Genomic DNA, 18,199 nt, shown 5'->3' on the forward strand with positions numbered 1-18,199 from the left:
ATACTTAAAAATTTTTATCAAAATTTATTATATTATTTTGATTCTTAAAAATTTTATCAAAATTTATTTCATTATTTTGATTCTTAAAAATTTCATCAAAATTTATTACATTTTTTTGATTTTTAAAAATTTTTATCAAAATTCATTACATTTTTTTTTATTCTAGAGAATTATATCAAAATTCATTTGATTATTTTGATGCTAGAAAATGTCTTAAATAAAAGGTTGTATGAATTAATTAACATTCAGAGCATCTTGCTTTATTGATTTCTAATGACTATGGATCCATTTTAATTCAAATCTGAAATATTTAATTTTTCAAAACGAATTTTGTTCTTATATAATATCTTTAAAGACCCTTTTTAATGCATTAAAGGAATTTGGTGGATATTTATTGACTGATATCTAATATCTATTGGTAAAATTTCACAGCAATCAAAGTATATGTGAACTGTCATGAATATCTTTCTTCTATCGTATCTTTACGTAAAACTAAATTAAAATAAATATAGCCTAGCTTATGACAAGCTTAACAACTGTGTGCACAAACTTATTATGATTGACTCTTTAGTTTAGGATTAAACCCTATACATAGAAACATAGATACCTATACACATAACTGACGTGTTTATATCAGCATGGTTGTAAGACGAAGAACATTCTTTTGCTTGTCTGGCAAGATTTTTTTTTTATTTGAGTCGAAAGTTATCCAAACAAATAAACTGAGCGACTGGATAAAGAAATGAACGAAAAAAATCAATAACATTGAGTGGGGTCGGCTTATTAACTCAGCCACCCACGAAGTGCTCAATGAAGTTTGTTAGCAACAAGATTGGGTGAGGAGGAGGAGGAGGAGGAGGAGGAGGAGGAGGAGGAGGAGGAGGAGAAGGAGGAGGGGGTTCCATTATCTGATCGAAAAGACAGGAATAAAACGAGAGAAATCTTCGTTCCTTTTTAAATTGGAAGCAGTTCTGATTGGCCAAAAGTATTGAGAGAAATCAAAAAGTTCTGATACGTTTAAATGTAATATAATGTTTCAGAAAACTTGAGATCATCATCATCAGCAGCAACAGCAGCAGCAGCATCAGTTTAATGCCTGTTTTACATTTTAAAAGAAATTGACTTCCAAATAAACTTATCTCTGGCCAGGTTTTTATTTATCCCTTTTTCTCTCAAGTCCATTTTTATCTCTTCCTTGCAAGTTTTTCTTGTCTTTTTCTCGCAACTAGCCCTAACCCTAACCCTGCAAAGTCAACTGTTCTGCATCTGCTCCCCATGAACTCCTGATCTCTGCTTGGCCCTAATTGAAATGAATGACTCTCAGCTCAAGGGAGCTTCAACAAACTTCATAAACTGAGCTTCACTCCTGATCTGAAATGGAAAACTTATAGCAAAACTGTTGACAAGATCACCGGAATATGGTTGGATCATTCTGTCGCTCCAGAAGGTATCTTACTTCCAATGCAATCCTCTACCTGCATAAGAGCCAAATTCAGGAAGGGGCTGTTCGCAGCACCGTTTTTCTGCCTTGACAGGATTCAAAACCAGATTCAAAACCTTGTAGGCGATGTCCTTTTTTTCTCCTTGCAATCTCTTTCCCAGAGAAGAGACATTGCGAGTCCATCTCTGCTCTATCGCTATTTTGATAGCTCAACTGAACTTCGACCCGCAAAACATTCACAGCAAACACTCATCTAGTTACAATCACTGTCAACAATTCTCTACACTCTCTATATGTGCCTAGATGCAAATTTCATGAACAAAGTTTCTTTCCTAAAACTGCCCAACAATGGAACTGTATTGCAGGGATGCTTCTCAGCTGACTACAACATGGTCATTTTCAAGTGTAATGTAAATAAGTTCTTGTTGAGCCGTCCTCTTAAATAATCAAATGCTATCCAATTTCCACAATTACCAATCATTACAGTGTTGTTTCTCTGATAAACTTACACTCAGTGGGCTTCAGGCTTTGATAAATGTTGATTCTTATGTATAAAAAGCTTTAGATCTATATTTTAATGTGGTCATACTATCGAAGTCTCCTGTTCTGTACACAGCAACATATACTGTTCAGATTTAATCTTCTTATGAGAGCATTTTATCCTAAGCCTGTCTTTAAAGCTCACATTACACATCTATCGCATCATTGCCATATTATTTCTCTCCATACAACGCATGTCCCCAATCCTCACTGGCCAGGTTGCAATTCCATACATCATACCCACTGCAAACTACTGTGGTCGACAGTGTTAATGCTCTGCTGGTTAGTAATGACAGAAGTTCCATGAACTTACTTCATCCACTTCTAATTCATGCAATCATATTTGTACCTGCTCCTGTTTCTGATCTCCAATGCTTTCACCAAACTAACAAAACTTCTGAACAACTTTAATTGCTATACAATCCAAATACACTTCACCAAACAAACAAAACTTCTGAACAACTTTAATTGCTATACAATCCAAATATACTTCACCAAGCTAACAAAACTTCTGGACAAATTTAATTGCTATACAATCCAAATATACTTCACCAAGCTAACAAATCTTCTGAACAACTTTAATTGCTATACACTCCAAATATATTTCACCAAACTAACAAAACTTCTGAACAACTTTAATCGCTATACAATCCAAATATACTTCACCAAACTAAAAAAAACTTCTGAACAACTTTAATCGCTATATTATCCAAATATACTTCACCAAACTAATAAAACTTCTGAACAACTTAAATCGCTATATTATCCAAACATACTTCACCAAGCTAAAAAAAAACTTCTGAACAACTTTAATTGCTATACAATCCAAATATACTTAACCAAGCTAACAAAACTTCTGGACAACTTTAATTGCTATACAATCCAAACATACTTCACCAAGCTAACACATCTTCTGAACAACTTTAAACGCTATACAATCCAAATATACTTCACCAAACTAACAAAACATCTGAACAAATTTAATCGCTATACAATCCAAACATACTTCACCAAACTAAAAAAACTTCTTGACAACTTTAATTGCTATACAATCCAAACATACTTCACCAATCTAACAAATCTTCTGAACAACTTTAATCGCTATACAATCCAAATATACTTCACCAAACTAACAAAACTTCTGAACAACTTTAATTGCTACACAATCCAAATATACTTCACCAAACTAACAAAACTTCTGAACAACTTTAATCGCTATACAATCCAAATATACTTCACCAAACTAACAAAACTTCTGAACAACTTTAATCGCTATACAATCCAAATATACTTCACCAAACTAAAAAACTTCTGAACAACTTTAATCGCTATACAATCCAAATATACTTCACCAAACTAACAAAACTTCTGAACAACTTTAATCGCTATACAATCCAAATATACTTCACCAAACTAACAAAACTTCTGAACAACTTTAATCGCAATACAATCCAAATATACTTCACCAAACTAACAAAACTTCTGAACAACTTTAATCGCTATACAATCCAAATATACTTCACCAAACTAAAAAAACTTCTGAACAACTTTAATCGCTATACAATCCAAATATACTTCACCAAACTAACAAAACTTCTGAACAACTTTAATTGCTATACAATCCAAATATACTTCACCAAACTAAAAAAACTTCTGAACAACTTTAATCGCTATACAATCCAAATATACTTCACCAAACTAACAAAACATCTGAACAACTTTAATCGCTATACAATCCAAACATACTTCACCAAACTAAAACTTCTTGACAACTTTAATTGCTATACAATCCAAACATACTTCACCAATCTAACAAATCTTCTGAACAACTTTAATCGCTATACAATCCAAATATACTTCACCAAGCTAAAAAAAACTTCTGAACAACTTTAAACGCTATACAATCCAAATATACTTCACCAAACTAACAAAACTTCTGAACAACTTTAATCGCTATACAATCCAAATATACATCACCAAACTAACAAAACTTCTGAACAACTTTAATCGCTATACAATCCAAATATACTTCACCAAGCTAAAAAAAACTTCTGAACAACTTTAAACGCTATACAATCCAAATATACTTCACCAAGCTAAAAAAAACTTCTGAACAACTTTAATCGCTATACAATCCAAATATACTTCACCAAACTAAAAAACTTCTGAACAACTTTAATCGCTATACAATCCAAATATACTTCACCAAACTAACAAAACTTCTGAACAACTTTAATCGCTATACAATCAAAATATACTTCACCAAACTAACAAAACTTCTGAACAACTTTAATCGCTATACAATCCAAATATACTACACCAAGCTAAAAAAACTTCTGAACAACTTTAATTGCTATACAATCAAAATATACTTCACCAAGCTAAAAAAAAACTTCTGAACAACTTTAAACGCTATACTATCCAAATATACTTCACCAAACTAACAAAACTTCTGAACAACATTAATCGCGATACAATCCAAATATACTTCACCGAGCTAAAAAAAACTTCCGAACAACTTTAATCGCTATACAATCCAAATATACTTCACCAAACTAACAAAACTTCTGAACAACTTTAATCGCTATACAATCCAAATATACTTCACCAAACTAACAAAACATCTGAACAACTTTCATCGCTATACAATCCAAATATACTTCACCAAGCTAAACAAAACTTCTGAACAACTTTAATTGCTATACAATCCAAATATACTTAACCACGCTAAAAAAAACTTCTGAACAACTTTAAACGCTATACAATCCAAATATACTTCACCAAGCTAACAAAACTTCTGAACAACTTTAATCGCTATACAATCCAAATATACTTCACCAAACTAACAAAACTTCTGAACAACTTTAATCGCTATACAATCCAAACATACTTCACCAAGCTAAAAAAAACTTCTGAACAACTTTAATCGCTATACAATCCAAATATACTTCACCAAACTAACAAAACTTCGGAACAACTTTAATCGCTATACAATCCAAATATACTTCACCAAGCTAAAAAAACTTCTGAACAACTTTAATTGCTATACAATCCAAATATACTTCACCAAGCTAAAAAAAAACTTCTGAACAACTTTAAACGCTATACAATCCAAATATACTTCACCAAACTAACAAAACTTCTGAACAACTTTAATCGCTATACAATCCAAATATACTTCACCAAACTAAAAAAAACTTCTGAACAACTTTAATTGCTATACAATCCAAATATACTTCACCAAACTAACAAAAGTTCTGAACAACTTTAATCGCTATACAATCCACATATACTTCACCAAACTAACAAAACTTCTGAACAACTTTAATCGCTATACAATCCAAATATACTTCACCAAGCTTAAAAAAACTTCTGAAAAACTTTAATTGCTATACAATCCAAATATACTTCACCAAACTAACAAAACTTCTGAACAACTTAAATCGCTATACAATCCAAACATACTTCACCAAGCTAAAAAAAACTTCGGAACAACTTTAATCGCTATACAATCCAAATATACTTCACCAAACTAACAAAACTTCTGAACAACTTCAATCGCTATACAATCCAAACATACTTCACCAAGCTAAAAAAAACTTCTGAACAACTTTAATCGCTATACAATCCAAATATACTTCACCAAACTAACAAAACTTCGGAACAACTTTAATCGCTATACAATCCAAATATACTTCACCAAGCTAAAAAAACTTCTGAACAACTTTAATTGCTATACAATCCAAATATACTTCACCAAGCTAAAAAAAACTTCTGAACAACTTTAAACGCTATACAATCCAAATATACTTCAACAAACTAACAAAACTTCTGAACAACTTTAATCGCTATACAATCCAAATATACTTCACCGAACTAAAAAAAACTTCTGAACAACTTTAATCGCTATACAATCCAAATATACTTCACCAAACTAACAAAACTTCTGAACAACTTTAATCGCTATACAATCCAAATATACTTCACCAAACTAACAAAACTTCTGAACAACTTTAATCGCCATACAATCCAAATATACTTCACCAAGCTTAACAAAACTTCTGAACAACTTTAATTGCTATACAATCCAAATATACTTCACCAAACTAACAAAACTTCTGAACAACTTTAATCGCTATACAATCCAAATATACTTCACCAAGCTAAAAAAAACTTCTGAACAACTTTAATTGCTATACAATCCAAATATACTTCACCAAGCTAAAAGAAACTTCTGAACAACTTTAAACGCTATACAATCCAAATATACTTCACCAAACTAACAAAACTTCTGAACAACTTTAATCGCTATACAATCCAAATATACTTTACCAAGCTAAAAAAAACTTCTGAACAACTTTAATCGCTATACAATCCAAATATACTTCACCAAACTAACAAAACTTCTGAACAACTTTAATCGCTATACAATCCAAATATACTTCACCAAACTAACAAAACGTCTGAACAACTTTAATCGCTATACAATCCAAATATACTTCACCAAACTAACAAAACTTCTGAACAACATTAATCGCTATACAATCCAAATATACTTCACCAAACTAACAAAACTTGGGAACAACTTTAATCGCTATACAATCCAAGTATACTTCACCAAACTAAAAAAACTTCTGAACAACTGTAATTGCTATACAATCCAAATATACTTCACCAAGCTAACAAAACTTCCGGACAACTTTAATTGCTATACAATCCAAACATACTTCACCAAGCTAACACATCTTCTGAACAACTTTAATCGCCATACAATCCAAATATACTTCACCAAACTAACAAAACTTCTGAACAACTTTAATTGCTATACAATCCAAATATACTTCACCAAACTAACAAAACTTCTGAACAACTTTAATCGCTATACAATCCAAATATACTTCACCAAACTAACAAAACTTCTGAACAACTTTAATCTCTATACAATCCAAATATACTTCACCAAGCTAAAAAAAACTTCTGAACAACTTTAATTGCTATACAATCCAAATATACTTCACCAAGCTAAAAAAAACCTCTGAACAACTTTAAACGCTATACAATCCAAATATACTTCACCAAACTAACAAAACTTCTGAACAGCTTTAATCGCTATACAATCCAAATATACTTCACCAAGCTAACAAAACTTCTGAACAACTTTAATCGCTATACAATCCGAACATACTTCACTAAGCTAAAAAAAACTTCTGAACAACTTTAATCGCTATACAATCCAAATATACTCCACCAAACTAACAAAACTTCTGAACAACTTTAATCGCTATACAATCCAAATATACTTCACCAAACTAAAAAAACTTCTGAACAACTTTAATTGCTATACAATCCAAATATACTTCACCAATCTAACAAAACTTTTGGACAACTTTAATTGCTATACAATCCAAACATACTTCACCAAGCTAACACATCTTCTGAACAACTTTAATTGCTATACAATCCAAATATACTTCACCAAACTAACAAAACATCTGAACAACTTTAATCGCTATACCATCCAAACATACTTCACCAAACTAAAAAAATTTCTTGACAACTTTAATTGCTATACAATCCAAACATTCTTCACCAATCTAACAAATCTTCTGAACAACTTTAATGGCTATACAATCCAAATATACTTCACCAAACTAACAAAACTTCTGAACAACTTTAATTGCTATACAATCCAAATATACTTCACCAAACAAACAAAACTTCGGAACAACTTTAATCGCTATACAATCCAAATATACTTCACCAAACTAACAAAACTTCGGAACAACTTTAATCGCTATACAATCCAAATATACTTCACCAAACTAACAAAACTTCTGAACAACTTAAATCGCTATACAATCCAAATATACTTCACCAAGCTAAAAAAACTTCTGAACAACTTTAATTGCTATACAATCCAAATATACTTCACCAAGCTAAAAAAAACTTCTGAACAACTTTAAACGCTATACAATCCAAATATACTTCACCAAACTAACAAAACTTCTGAACAGCTTTAATCGCTATACAATCCAAATATACTTCACCAAGCTAAAAAAAACTTCTGAACAACTTTAATTGCTATACAATCCAAATATACTTCACCAAGCTAAAAAAAACTTCTGAACAACTTTAATCGCTATACAATCCAAATATACTTCACCAAGCTTACAAAACTTCTGAAAAACTTTAATCGCTATACAATCCAAATATACTTCACCAAACTAACAAAACTTCTGAACAACTTTAATCGCTATACAATCTAAACATACTTCACCAAGCTTAACAAAACTTCTGAACAACATTAATCGCTATACAATCCAAATATACTTCACCAAGCTAGCAAAACTTCTGAACAACTTTAATTGCTATACAATCCATATATACTGTCTCCACTTCTGTGTGCTCATCCATCTCTAACTTCTTTCACATAATTTCTCAACTTAGCTGCGACTCCAATGCACTTCATGTGCACCTAATAATACAGGAAATAAACAATCATTGAGTTGCACCCAACTCTATTCCTACAAACTACGACAACAATACTTTTTTAGTAAGTTATGAAAATGTATTTGGCAATCAACCTACACAGAATTTTCTGTGTTTTATCCTGATAAATAATGACATCATCAGAAACAGAAAAAATATCAATGGTTTGTTATAGCGACAAAAGAGGAGATAACTTTAAATAAAGAAAGTAAGAGTTATTGCCACCTTATAGATCTTTGAAAAGATTAGAGCGATCCAGGGTGAGAGAAAAGCAACATGGCGAATATCGGCAAACATTCAATATCGTCTGTACATCATTTAATGTTTCTGCCACGAAAAAGTTGTGCTTACAATACAATGAATTGCTTTACTTGTTTTTAGAATATCCAATGATCCTGCCATCACAATTTCTCCGAACACAACTGGTTTATAATGCGAAATCGAATAAAATAAAAATAAAAATGCCACTAAAGTAAAAATAAAAATAGCACAAAATATGACCAAGAAAAAAAGCCTACAATGAATAAAAACTAGATAGATCATTGTGGATGTTGCTTAATTTCACATTTTTTTATTTTTTGCTGCTGAATCACCACTTATCAAAGCTAAAAGACACTTGAGGATAAGTGTTAATGTAATGGATAGATTGTCAGTTGAATGATGAATAATATAATGAGAGGATTGAAAATGATGAAAAATATAATGGGAGGATTTAAAATGATGAATAATATAATGAGAGGATTTAAAATGTCGAATAATATAATGAGAGGATTGAAAACGGTGAATAGAATGTACAAAGTTTGATGACAATTATTTGTTTAAATTGAATTAGAAGATGGCCAAGTTGTAGATTGCAGGGAAGGTATCATGTGGTACCGTGTTCCACAGATGGAAATTTCTTGGAAAGAAACTCTATTCATAGGAACACAGAGGAAGAAAAAACAAAGATTGAAATTCTTTTTTTTAATGAGTCAAGGCTAAAAGGCACTCGAGGACAATAGTTAATGAGATGAATAGATTGTTAGTTGAATGATGAAAAATATTAAGAGAGGATTGAAACTTATGAATGGAATGAACAAAGTTTGATGATTTATGACGACGGTTAAAGACAAGTGCTTATTGATTTGAAGACAATGTTATAGCCTACAGGGAAGCAATCCTGTGGTAACGTGTTCAAGGAAAGGAAAGTTCATGGAAATGACGTTTGATGGAAGAACACGCAAAAGTTCTTCGCAGTAGTGATAATAAGATGAGTTTTTGCTGTGAATGTTTTATATGAAGAAACCAGAGACATTTTATTAAAAATGTGGACAGAAGAGGAGATTTTATTAAGAAGGGGACATTCCATTGAAAGTGTGAAAAGAAAGGTAAATTTCATTTAAAAATGGACATACTCTCAAAAGTGTAGACATAAGGGGACATTTCATTAAAAAGGGGGCATTCAATTAAAAGTATGAAAAAGGGGGCATTTCATTTAGAAATGGAAAAGAAGGGGACATTTCATTAAGATGAAGACGTTTCATTAAAATGTGTAAATTAAAATGTTATTAAAATGTTCAAAGAAAATTTACATAAAATAAGAACATCCAGCAGTACTGAGGCATTGGACGATGAGGATTCCGATATGAACGCCATTTTTAACGAAAATGTTGAGTATAAAAAGCTAAACATGGAAAAAGAATTCGTGACATGAAAGACAGGCGTAACTAAACCCTGTGTATCGCTTTATTGCAGGTCAATATTTTTTTAATTTTGAAAATAGAAAAATTAGCATAATTTTCAAAATATTTGTTCAAATTCCACAAAAATCAAGGAAATAATGCACCTTGTTATGTTCTTCCAGTGTACGAAATTTCACTTCTCTGCGTTTCATAGGAATTTCAAAATATAAAAAAATATATTGACCTGCAATAAACCGATACACAGGGTTTATACGAATATACAAAAAAAACATCATTTAATGTCAAAATACTTAAATGATCAGTAAAAAGAAACGGGTACAACGATATTCAAATTTCAGAGGCTTCAAAGTTGGCAACATTGCAAAATATAAAATATTAACATTGCAAAATATAAAATATTAACATTTCAAAATATAAAATATTAACATTGCAAAATATAAAATATTAACATTGCAAAATATAAAATATTAACATTGCAAAATATAAAATATTAACATTGCAAAATATAAAATATTAACATTGCAAATATCAAATATTAACATTGCAAATATCAAATATTAACATTGCAAAATATAAAATATTAACATTGCAAAATATAAAATATTAACATTGCAAAATATAAAATATTAACATTGCAAAATATAAAATATTACCATTGCAAAATATCAAATATTAACATTGCAAATATCAAATATTAACATTGCAAAATATAAAATATTACCATTGCAAAATATAAAATATTAACATTGCAAATATCAAATATTAACATTGCAAAATATAAAATATTACCATTGCAGAATATAAAATATTAACATTGCAAATATAAAATATTAACATTGCAAAATATAAAATATTAACATTGCAAATATCAAATATTAACATTGCAAAATATAAAATATTAACATTGCAAAATATAAAATATTAACATTTCAAAATATAAAATATTAACATTGCAAAATATAAAATATTAACATTGCAAAATATAAAATATTACCATTGCAAAATATAAAATATTAACATTGCAAAATATCAAATATTAACATTGCAAAATATAAAATATTAACATTGCAAAATATAAAATATTAACATTGCAAAATATAAAATATTAACATTGCAAAATATAAAATATTACCATTGCAAAATATAAAATATTACCATTGCAAAATATCAAATATTAACATTGCAAATATCAAATATTAACATTGCAAAATATAAAATATTACCATTGCAAAATATAAAATATTAACATTGCAAATATCAAATATTAACATTGCAAAATATAAAATATTAACATTGCAAAATATAAAATATTAACATTGCAAAATATAAAATATTAACATTGCAAAATATCAAATATTACCATTGCAAAATATCAAATATTAACATTGCAAATATCAAATATTAACATTGCAAAATATAAAATATTACCATTGCAAAATATAAAATATTAACATTGCAAATATCAAATATTAACATTGCAAAATATAAAATATTACCATTGCAAAATATAAAATATTAACATTGCAAAATATAAAATATTACCATTGCAAAATATAAAATATTAACATTGTTCACATTATCTCTAAATTTCATCGCTATGATTAAATGCTTTTACATTGCTTTTGAGTTCCTACAAATTTATGCAATTTGCTAAGTCTGCCTCTTACTAGAAACTGTAACATTTGTGTGATTTCAAGTAATATAACGCAAAATTAAATGATACCTGCTGTAACAATGGAGAAAAATCAAGTGTTACCGGCTTTGAAGCGTGTGGACCGTTTCGCACGTTTCAATTTTCAGCCTAAGAAAGAACTTGTATTTGTAGTTAGATATTTTTTTTTTTTTTTTTTTTTTACATTTTCACCCCAAACAAGGCACATTGCCACTTTGTTGTAGGGGGCTACTATCAGGAATATAAGCCTCAGGGGTACTGTGTAGGGGGTTAGGCAGCAAGGTGTCGGTTCAAGTTGCACTTGAACTTCTGCATGTCAGTAAAGTCTGGGAAGCAGGGACCCGGAAGGGAATTCCAAAGTCTAGATGTTCTGGGGAAGAAACTACTGGAGTAGAAGGTTCTCTTGCATCTAGGGATCTCTACTGTGAAGGGGTGGGATTTAGCTGCTTGTCGGATTTGTCGGGGGTATTTATGTCGAGGGGGCACGTGCTTGCAGTTCATCGGAGCATTCACCGTTAAAGTACTTGTAGAACAGGCAGAGGGATGCAACGTTTCGTCGATGTGACAGAGGCTGAAGTTTAGCTGACAGTTCAGGACCTATCAGATTGGCAACTCTCTTTTGAACCTTGTCTAGGAGCGAGAGATTAGTGGTAGATGCACCAGCCCAAATATGGCAGCAATACTTCATACATGGGCGAATGGTGGCCTTACAGAGGTATAGGATACTTTCAGGCGTTAGTAGCTTTCTAGCACGGTAGAGAGAACCCACTTTTCTTCTTTGGCAATGTTCTCAATGTAATTGTTCCAACTCATGTTTCCGGTGAACGTTAGGCCGAGGAGTTTAAAAGGTGTACTTTCAGATAAAGAGTCATTGGCCATTGCTATTGGCGGTAGGGAAGGTTTCTTGTAATTATTGAAGGAAACAAGTTTAGTCTTGGCAGCATTGAATGTGACAACCATTTTGTGTAGCGTTCATTTGTGTGTGAGGAGAATAATTATTTTAAGAAGGATGAAATGAAAAAGCAGGCAGTTGAATTTTTGACAGCTGAGAGAGAACATTGGAATCGAAATTTATTGCTCATCATCATCATCACCACCACCCTAGTGTCAGAGTTCTTGCAGTGTGAGAGAACTAAACACCTTATTCTGTATAAGCACTCTGGTTTGTTTTCAGAGAAAACAAAGTTCAAAGAATTTGATTTCAACTGAAGATGTTTTCACATTCGCAATTTAAAAGCCATGAAGAATTTTATAAGAAATTTTAATAATAGCCAACAAAAAAAACAAAAAGGTGAAAAAAAAATAAATAAATAAATAAAACAAATTATCAAAAGCGAGATATGTTACTCTTCTACCTACATGGATAAGTTGTTTATATTTAAACTTATTTTAAAGCGTGTATTTACTTTGAAAGAAAAGTGGTGTAAAGTCTAATGAATTAGAAAAAATAGCGGTTTTGCTATAGCCATTTGAACCCTCTGTAATTGTTCAAAAATCGAAAATTAAATAAAATGCTGCTAAAAACACAATCAATCAATGTCACTAATCGTATAATAAACGTAATGTTCTACAATTATTTTGTTTAATTTTCGATTTGTGACCGATTATCGAGGCTTGACATGATTCTAATGAAACCAGTGGTTCAGAAACCACCATCTTTTCTCAGACTTGACACTACGTTTATTTTCAAATTAAAAAAACGCTTTAAAATAAATCAAGACACTAAAACCTTATTCAGATAAGTAAAAGAGTATTATATCTTGCCTTTGGTAACAATTATTTGTATATATATATTTTTTAAATATTTTTTGGTTTTGTTGCCTATTTCAGAATCAAAATAACAAATTAAACAAGCTTTCCCTTGTGAAATAACCAAGTCTGTGATGGGTACTGGAGTTCTCTAGCATTAAAAACCCACCTTGTGTCAATGTGTGCCCTCGTGGGGAGGAAAGTAATTAGGAACCATCAATTATTCAATTTCCAACTTTGTAAAAAAAAAGTTTTTAACAACAAATGTCTTTAAAAGAATGTTATATTTTCAAATGTTTTGAAACCTAAAATAGATGTAAAAAAAAAAATAAATAAATAAATAAAATCTCAACCAATAAATAAATGAAAGTATAAACGTGTCGATACTTAAATGATATTTAATCATTAAATTGGGAAATAAAACTTTTATTGTTTCCTGTATTTTACTTACCCCATTTCGACACGCCGTACATTAAAGGTGATTTGCTTTCTTCGGTCACCTGTCGAATTAATTCATTCATTTTTTCCCCTTTGCTTTATTTTATCAAGACGTCATTTATATTTTAATTCGTTAAATTCTTTCTCGGCAATATTTGATATTTTTTCTTTTTTTAATAAAGAATAATAAAATGATTTTAAAAACAAATTCTCAACTTGTTTGTAAGATTATCGCAACTTCAACAGCGGCGAGCTTTTTTTTTAACCATTCAAAAACTTTTGAGGTTGCTATGGGCGTGGCTTCTTTTTCTTTTCTTCTTTTCGTTTGTTTTCTTTCTTTCTTTTTTTTCTTTGTCTCATTTTACTTTCTATCTCCATTTTATTTCTTTTCTTTTCCTTTCTTCTTTCTTTCTTTTTCATCATTTCTTTTCTTTTTCTTCGTTCTTTTTTCATTTCTTTTCCTTTCTTTCTTCTTTCTTTCTTTTTATTTTCATCATTTTTTCTTTCTTTTTTCTTCTTTCTTTCTTCTTCATTTCTTTCTTTCTTTCTTTTTTCATTTCTTTTCCTTTCTTTCTTCTTTCTTTCTTCTTCATTTCTTTTCATTTCTTCTTTCTTTCTTTCTTCTTCGTATCTTTTCATTTCTTTCTTCTTTATTTCCTTATATTTCTCGTTTCTTTTTATCTTGTTTCTTCACTTTTTTCTATTTATTTCACGTTCTTCATTTTCTCCTTTCATTTATTTTCTTTTTTCTTTTTCTTCCTTTTTATTCTTTCATTTTTCTACGTTTAATTTCTTTTTCATTTTCTTTTTTATTTCGCATTTCTTTTACCTTTTTCACACTTATTTTCCTCTTGTTTCCTTTCTTTTATTTTATTATTTCTCGCTTTTTACCCCCCCCCCTCCTCCCGTATTCCATTAAAACAAATTCATCATTATCAATCGTTGCTTTTATAAAGTTCAGACAAAATAATTCAAGCATTTCTTTCTCATATTTCAATTAACTTTTTTAGGTTTTTGAATGGATTTGCAATTCAGTAAATTTTGGGAAATCGATATACACGACATCATTAAAAACTGAATTTTATTTTGATAAAATTGAATAATGAGCTTCGGAATAACGACCGCATTGTATTATTTGGATTATTCGGACTACTATTCTTATCTTGAGTGTTATTTCTCACAACGTTTCGGCCGATATAACCTCCTGCCTTCTTCAAGTGTATCTTGTCAAACTTAAGATACTGTACCTAATTTCAAACAAAACCCTTTATCTAATCTGCAGAGGTAGCATGCTCTCGTTCTGTCAACTATGACTAGTCAGAAGACTTAGGTAAGTCACAGTTGTAATCTTAGTACTGCATACACTAAGGATTGAACTTTCAACCTTCGGAAGCGTTTCACTTAGAACTGAATTTTACTTAGCACTTTATTTATTATGCCATGGATTCCATTGAAAATTCCGAGCAGATTTTAAAGTTCAACAAGATACACCTGAAGAAGGTTGGAGGTTACATCTGCCGAAACGTTGTGCGAATAACACTCAATATGAGAACAGTATCTCAAAGAATCCAAATAAAACGAATCCTCATCTCAAAAAATTCAGAAACAGAGGCCACATTGATTTTTAGTTTGGATTTTTTCTTAAAAATAATTTCACATTGTCTTGCATATACCTCCCCACCAAGGGGAGTCCTAATGTCCCAGACTCACAAGCAAACAAAATGCACATTTTTTTATTGAAAATTATAACAGTATAAATCTGACCTCCCATGACTGATGCAGTTTTCATCTCCAATCATCTCCAGATGAGGAGGAGGGGGGAACCATTCTCCCCCAGAATTAAAATCTCACAGCGACAAAAGAAAAGAAGAATATTAAGAAGGACCATTTATTATTGAGATGCTAATGTTGCCTACTTTACTACTATGGTAAAGGAAGGAGGCATTCTGGGGTTATGGTGATCTGGGGCTATGGTGATCTGGGGTTATAGTGATCTGGGGTTATGATGATCTGGGGCTATGGTGATCTGGGGTTATGGTGATCTGGGGCTATGGTGATCTGGGGTTATGGTTATCTGGGGCTATGGTGATCTGGGGTTATGGTGATATGGGGTTATGGTGATCTGGGGTTATGGTGATCTGGGGCTATGGTGATCTGGGGTTATAATGATCTGGGGTTATGGTGATCTGGGGTTATGGTGATCTGGGGCTATGGTGATCTGGGGTTATGGTGATCTGGGGTTATGATGATCTGGGGTTATGGTGATCTGGGGCTATGGTGATCTGGGGTTATGGTGATCTGGGGCTATGATGATCTGGGGTTATGATGATCTGGGGCTTTGGTGATCTGGGGTTATGGTGATCTGGGGCTATGATGATCTGGGGTTATGGTGATCTGGGGTTATGATGATCTGGGGCTATGGTGATCTGGGGTTATGGTGATCTGGGGTTATGATGATCTGGGGCTATGGTGATCTGGGGCTATGGTGATCTGGGGTTATGGTGATCTGGGGCTATGGTGATCTGGGGCTATGGTGATCTGGGGTTATGATGATCTGGGGTTATGGTGATCTGGGGCTATGGTGATCTGGGGTTATGGTGATCTGGGGCTATGATGATCTGGGGTTATGATGATCTGGGGCTTTGGTGATCTGGGGTTATGGTGATCTGGGGCTATGATGATCTGGGGTTATGGTGATCTGGGGTTATGATGATCTGGGGCTATGGTGATCTGGGGTTATGGTGATCTGGGGTTATGATGATCTGGGGCTATGGTGATCTGGGGTTATGGTGATCTGGGGTTATGGTGATCTGGGGTTATGATGATCTGGGGCTATTGTGATCTGGGGTTATGGTGATCTGGGGTTATGGTGATCTGGGGTTATGATGATCTGGGGCTATGGTGATATGGGGTTATGGTGATCTGGGGTTATGGTGATCTGGGGCTATGGTGATCTGGGGTTATGGTGATCTGGGGCTATGGTGATCTGGGGTTATAGTGATCTGGGGTTATGATGATCTGGGGCTATGGTGATCTGGGGTTATGGTGATCTGGGGTTATGGTGATCTGGGGTTATGGTGATCTGGGGTTATGGTGATCTGGGGTTATGATGATCTGGGGCTATGGTGATCTGGGGTTATGGTGATCTGGGGCTATGGTGATCTGGGGCTATGGTGATCTGGGGTTATGATGATCTGGGGCTATGGTGATCTGGGGTTATGGTGATCTGAGGCTATGGTGATCTGGGGTTATGATGATCTGGGGTTATGGTTATCTGGGGTTATGGTGATCTGGGGTTATGGTGATCTGGGGCTATGGTGATCTGGGGTTATGGTGATCTGGGGTTATGATGATCTGGGGCTATGGTGATCTGGGGATATGGTGATATTGGGTTATGATGATCTGGGGCTATGGTGATCTGGGACCTTAACCCCTTAATTTATTATTTTAAGTCATTTCTCTGCATATGCTGTCCACTAAACGAACTTTACCTTCTCTCGCTCCTTCTCTCTTTGAGCCATGTGAAATCACGTCTGTTTCCACCTGCAGCAGATTGAGGTAATATCTGAGTGCACGTGCTGACCCCAATTTCCGTTGTATGTGTGAATGTCATCCTATAAGCACAAATCATCAGAGATATACTAGCAAACCTATCCGCTACTGTTAACATCTGATCAATCATTTTAGAAAACTGCAATCCAGCTCAAAAATGTATTTTTAGAAATTTATCTTATTTACTACAATGGCATTTGCAATGTTTTTGGAAATAAACGTGGGAACATTTGGAAATGACATTAAAACAGATCACCATTCTTCTTGAAATATGAAATCACCTTTTTTCACATTTTGTTTTTTATTTTCTTTAGTTTTTGTCCTCAAATAAACTCTTTTATTATTTTATTATTTTCTTTAATTTTTGTCCATATCCTCAAATAAACTCAAGCAATGTTTCGTCCATTCCATTGATGAGCAGAGATTTCTATCCACAAGCAAATCTGCATTGGCAGCCATTTAGACCAATTCCTTCTGCATTTGTAAGTATTTGTAGAACAGGCAGAGGGATGCAACATCTCGTCAATGGGACAGAGGCTGAAGCCTAGATGACAGTTCAGGACCTATCAGGTTGGCGACTCTCTTTTGAACCCTGTCCAGGAGCAAGAGACAAGCAGCAGATGCATCATCCCAGAT

At 32.3% G+C, this 18,199-nt stretch overlaps 1 protein-coding gene across 1 annotated transcript in view; it reads right to left on the reverse strand.

The window, feature by feature from the left end:
• The window catches only part of LOC145277041 (coiled-coil domain-containing protein 81-like), a 142,396-nt gene extending 127,474 nt beyond the window's left edge, over positions 1–14,922 (reverse strand). The window contains exon 1 of the mRNA XM_080128675.1: positions 14,025–14,922. Within this exon, the coding sequence (XP_079984801.1) occupies positions 14,025–14,094 (70 nt within the window). The 5' untranslated portion in view covers positions 14,095–14,922. The remainder of the gene's footprint in view (positions 1–14,024) is intronic.
• Between the last annotated feature and the right edge of the window lie 3,277 nt (positions 14,923–18,199).

This window comes from Euprymna scolopes, chromosome 5 (assembly GCF_053919585.1).
Source record: "Euprymna scolopes isolate OS-2025 chromosome 5, ASM5391958v1, whole genome shotgun sequence".
NCBI classification, from domain to species: domain Eukaryota; kingdom Metazoa; phylum Mollusca; class Cephalopoda; order Sepiida; family Sepiolidae; genus Euprymna; species Euprymna scolopes.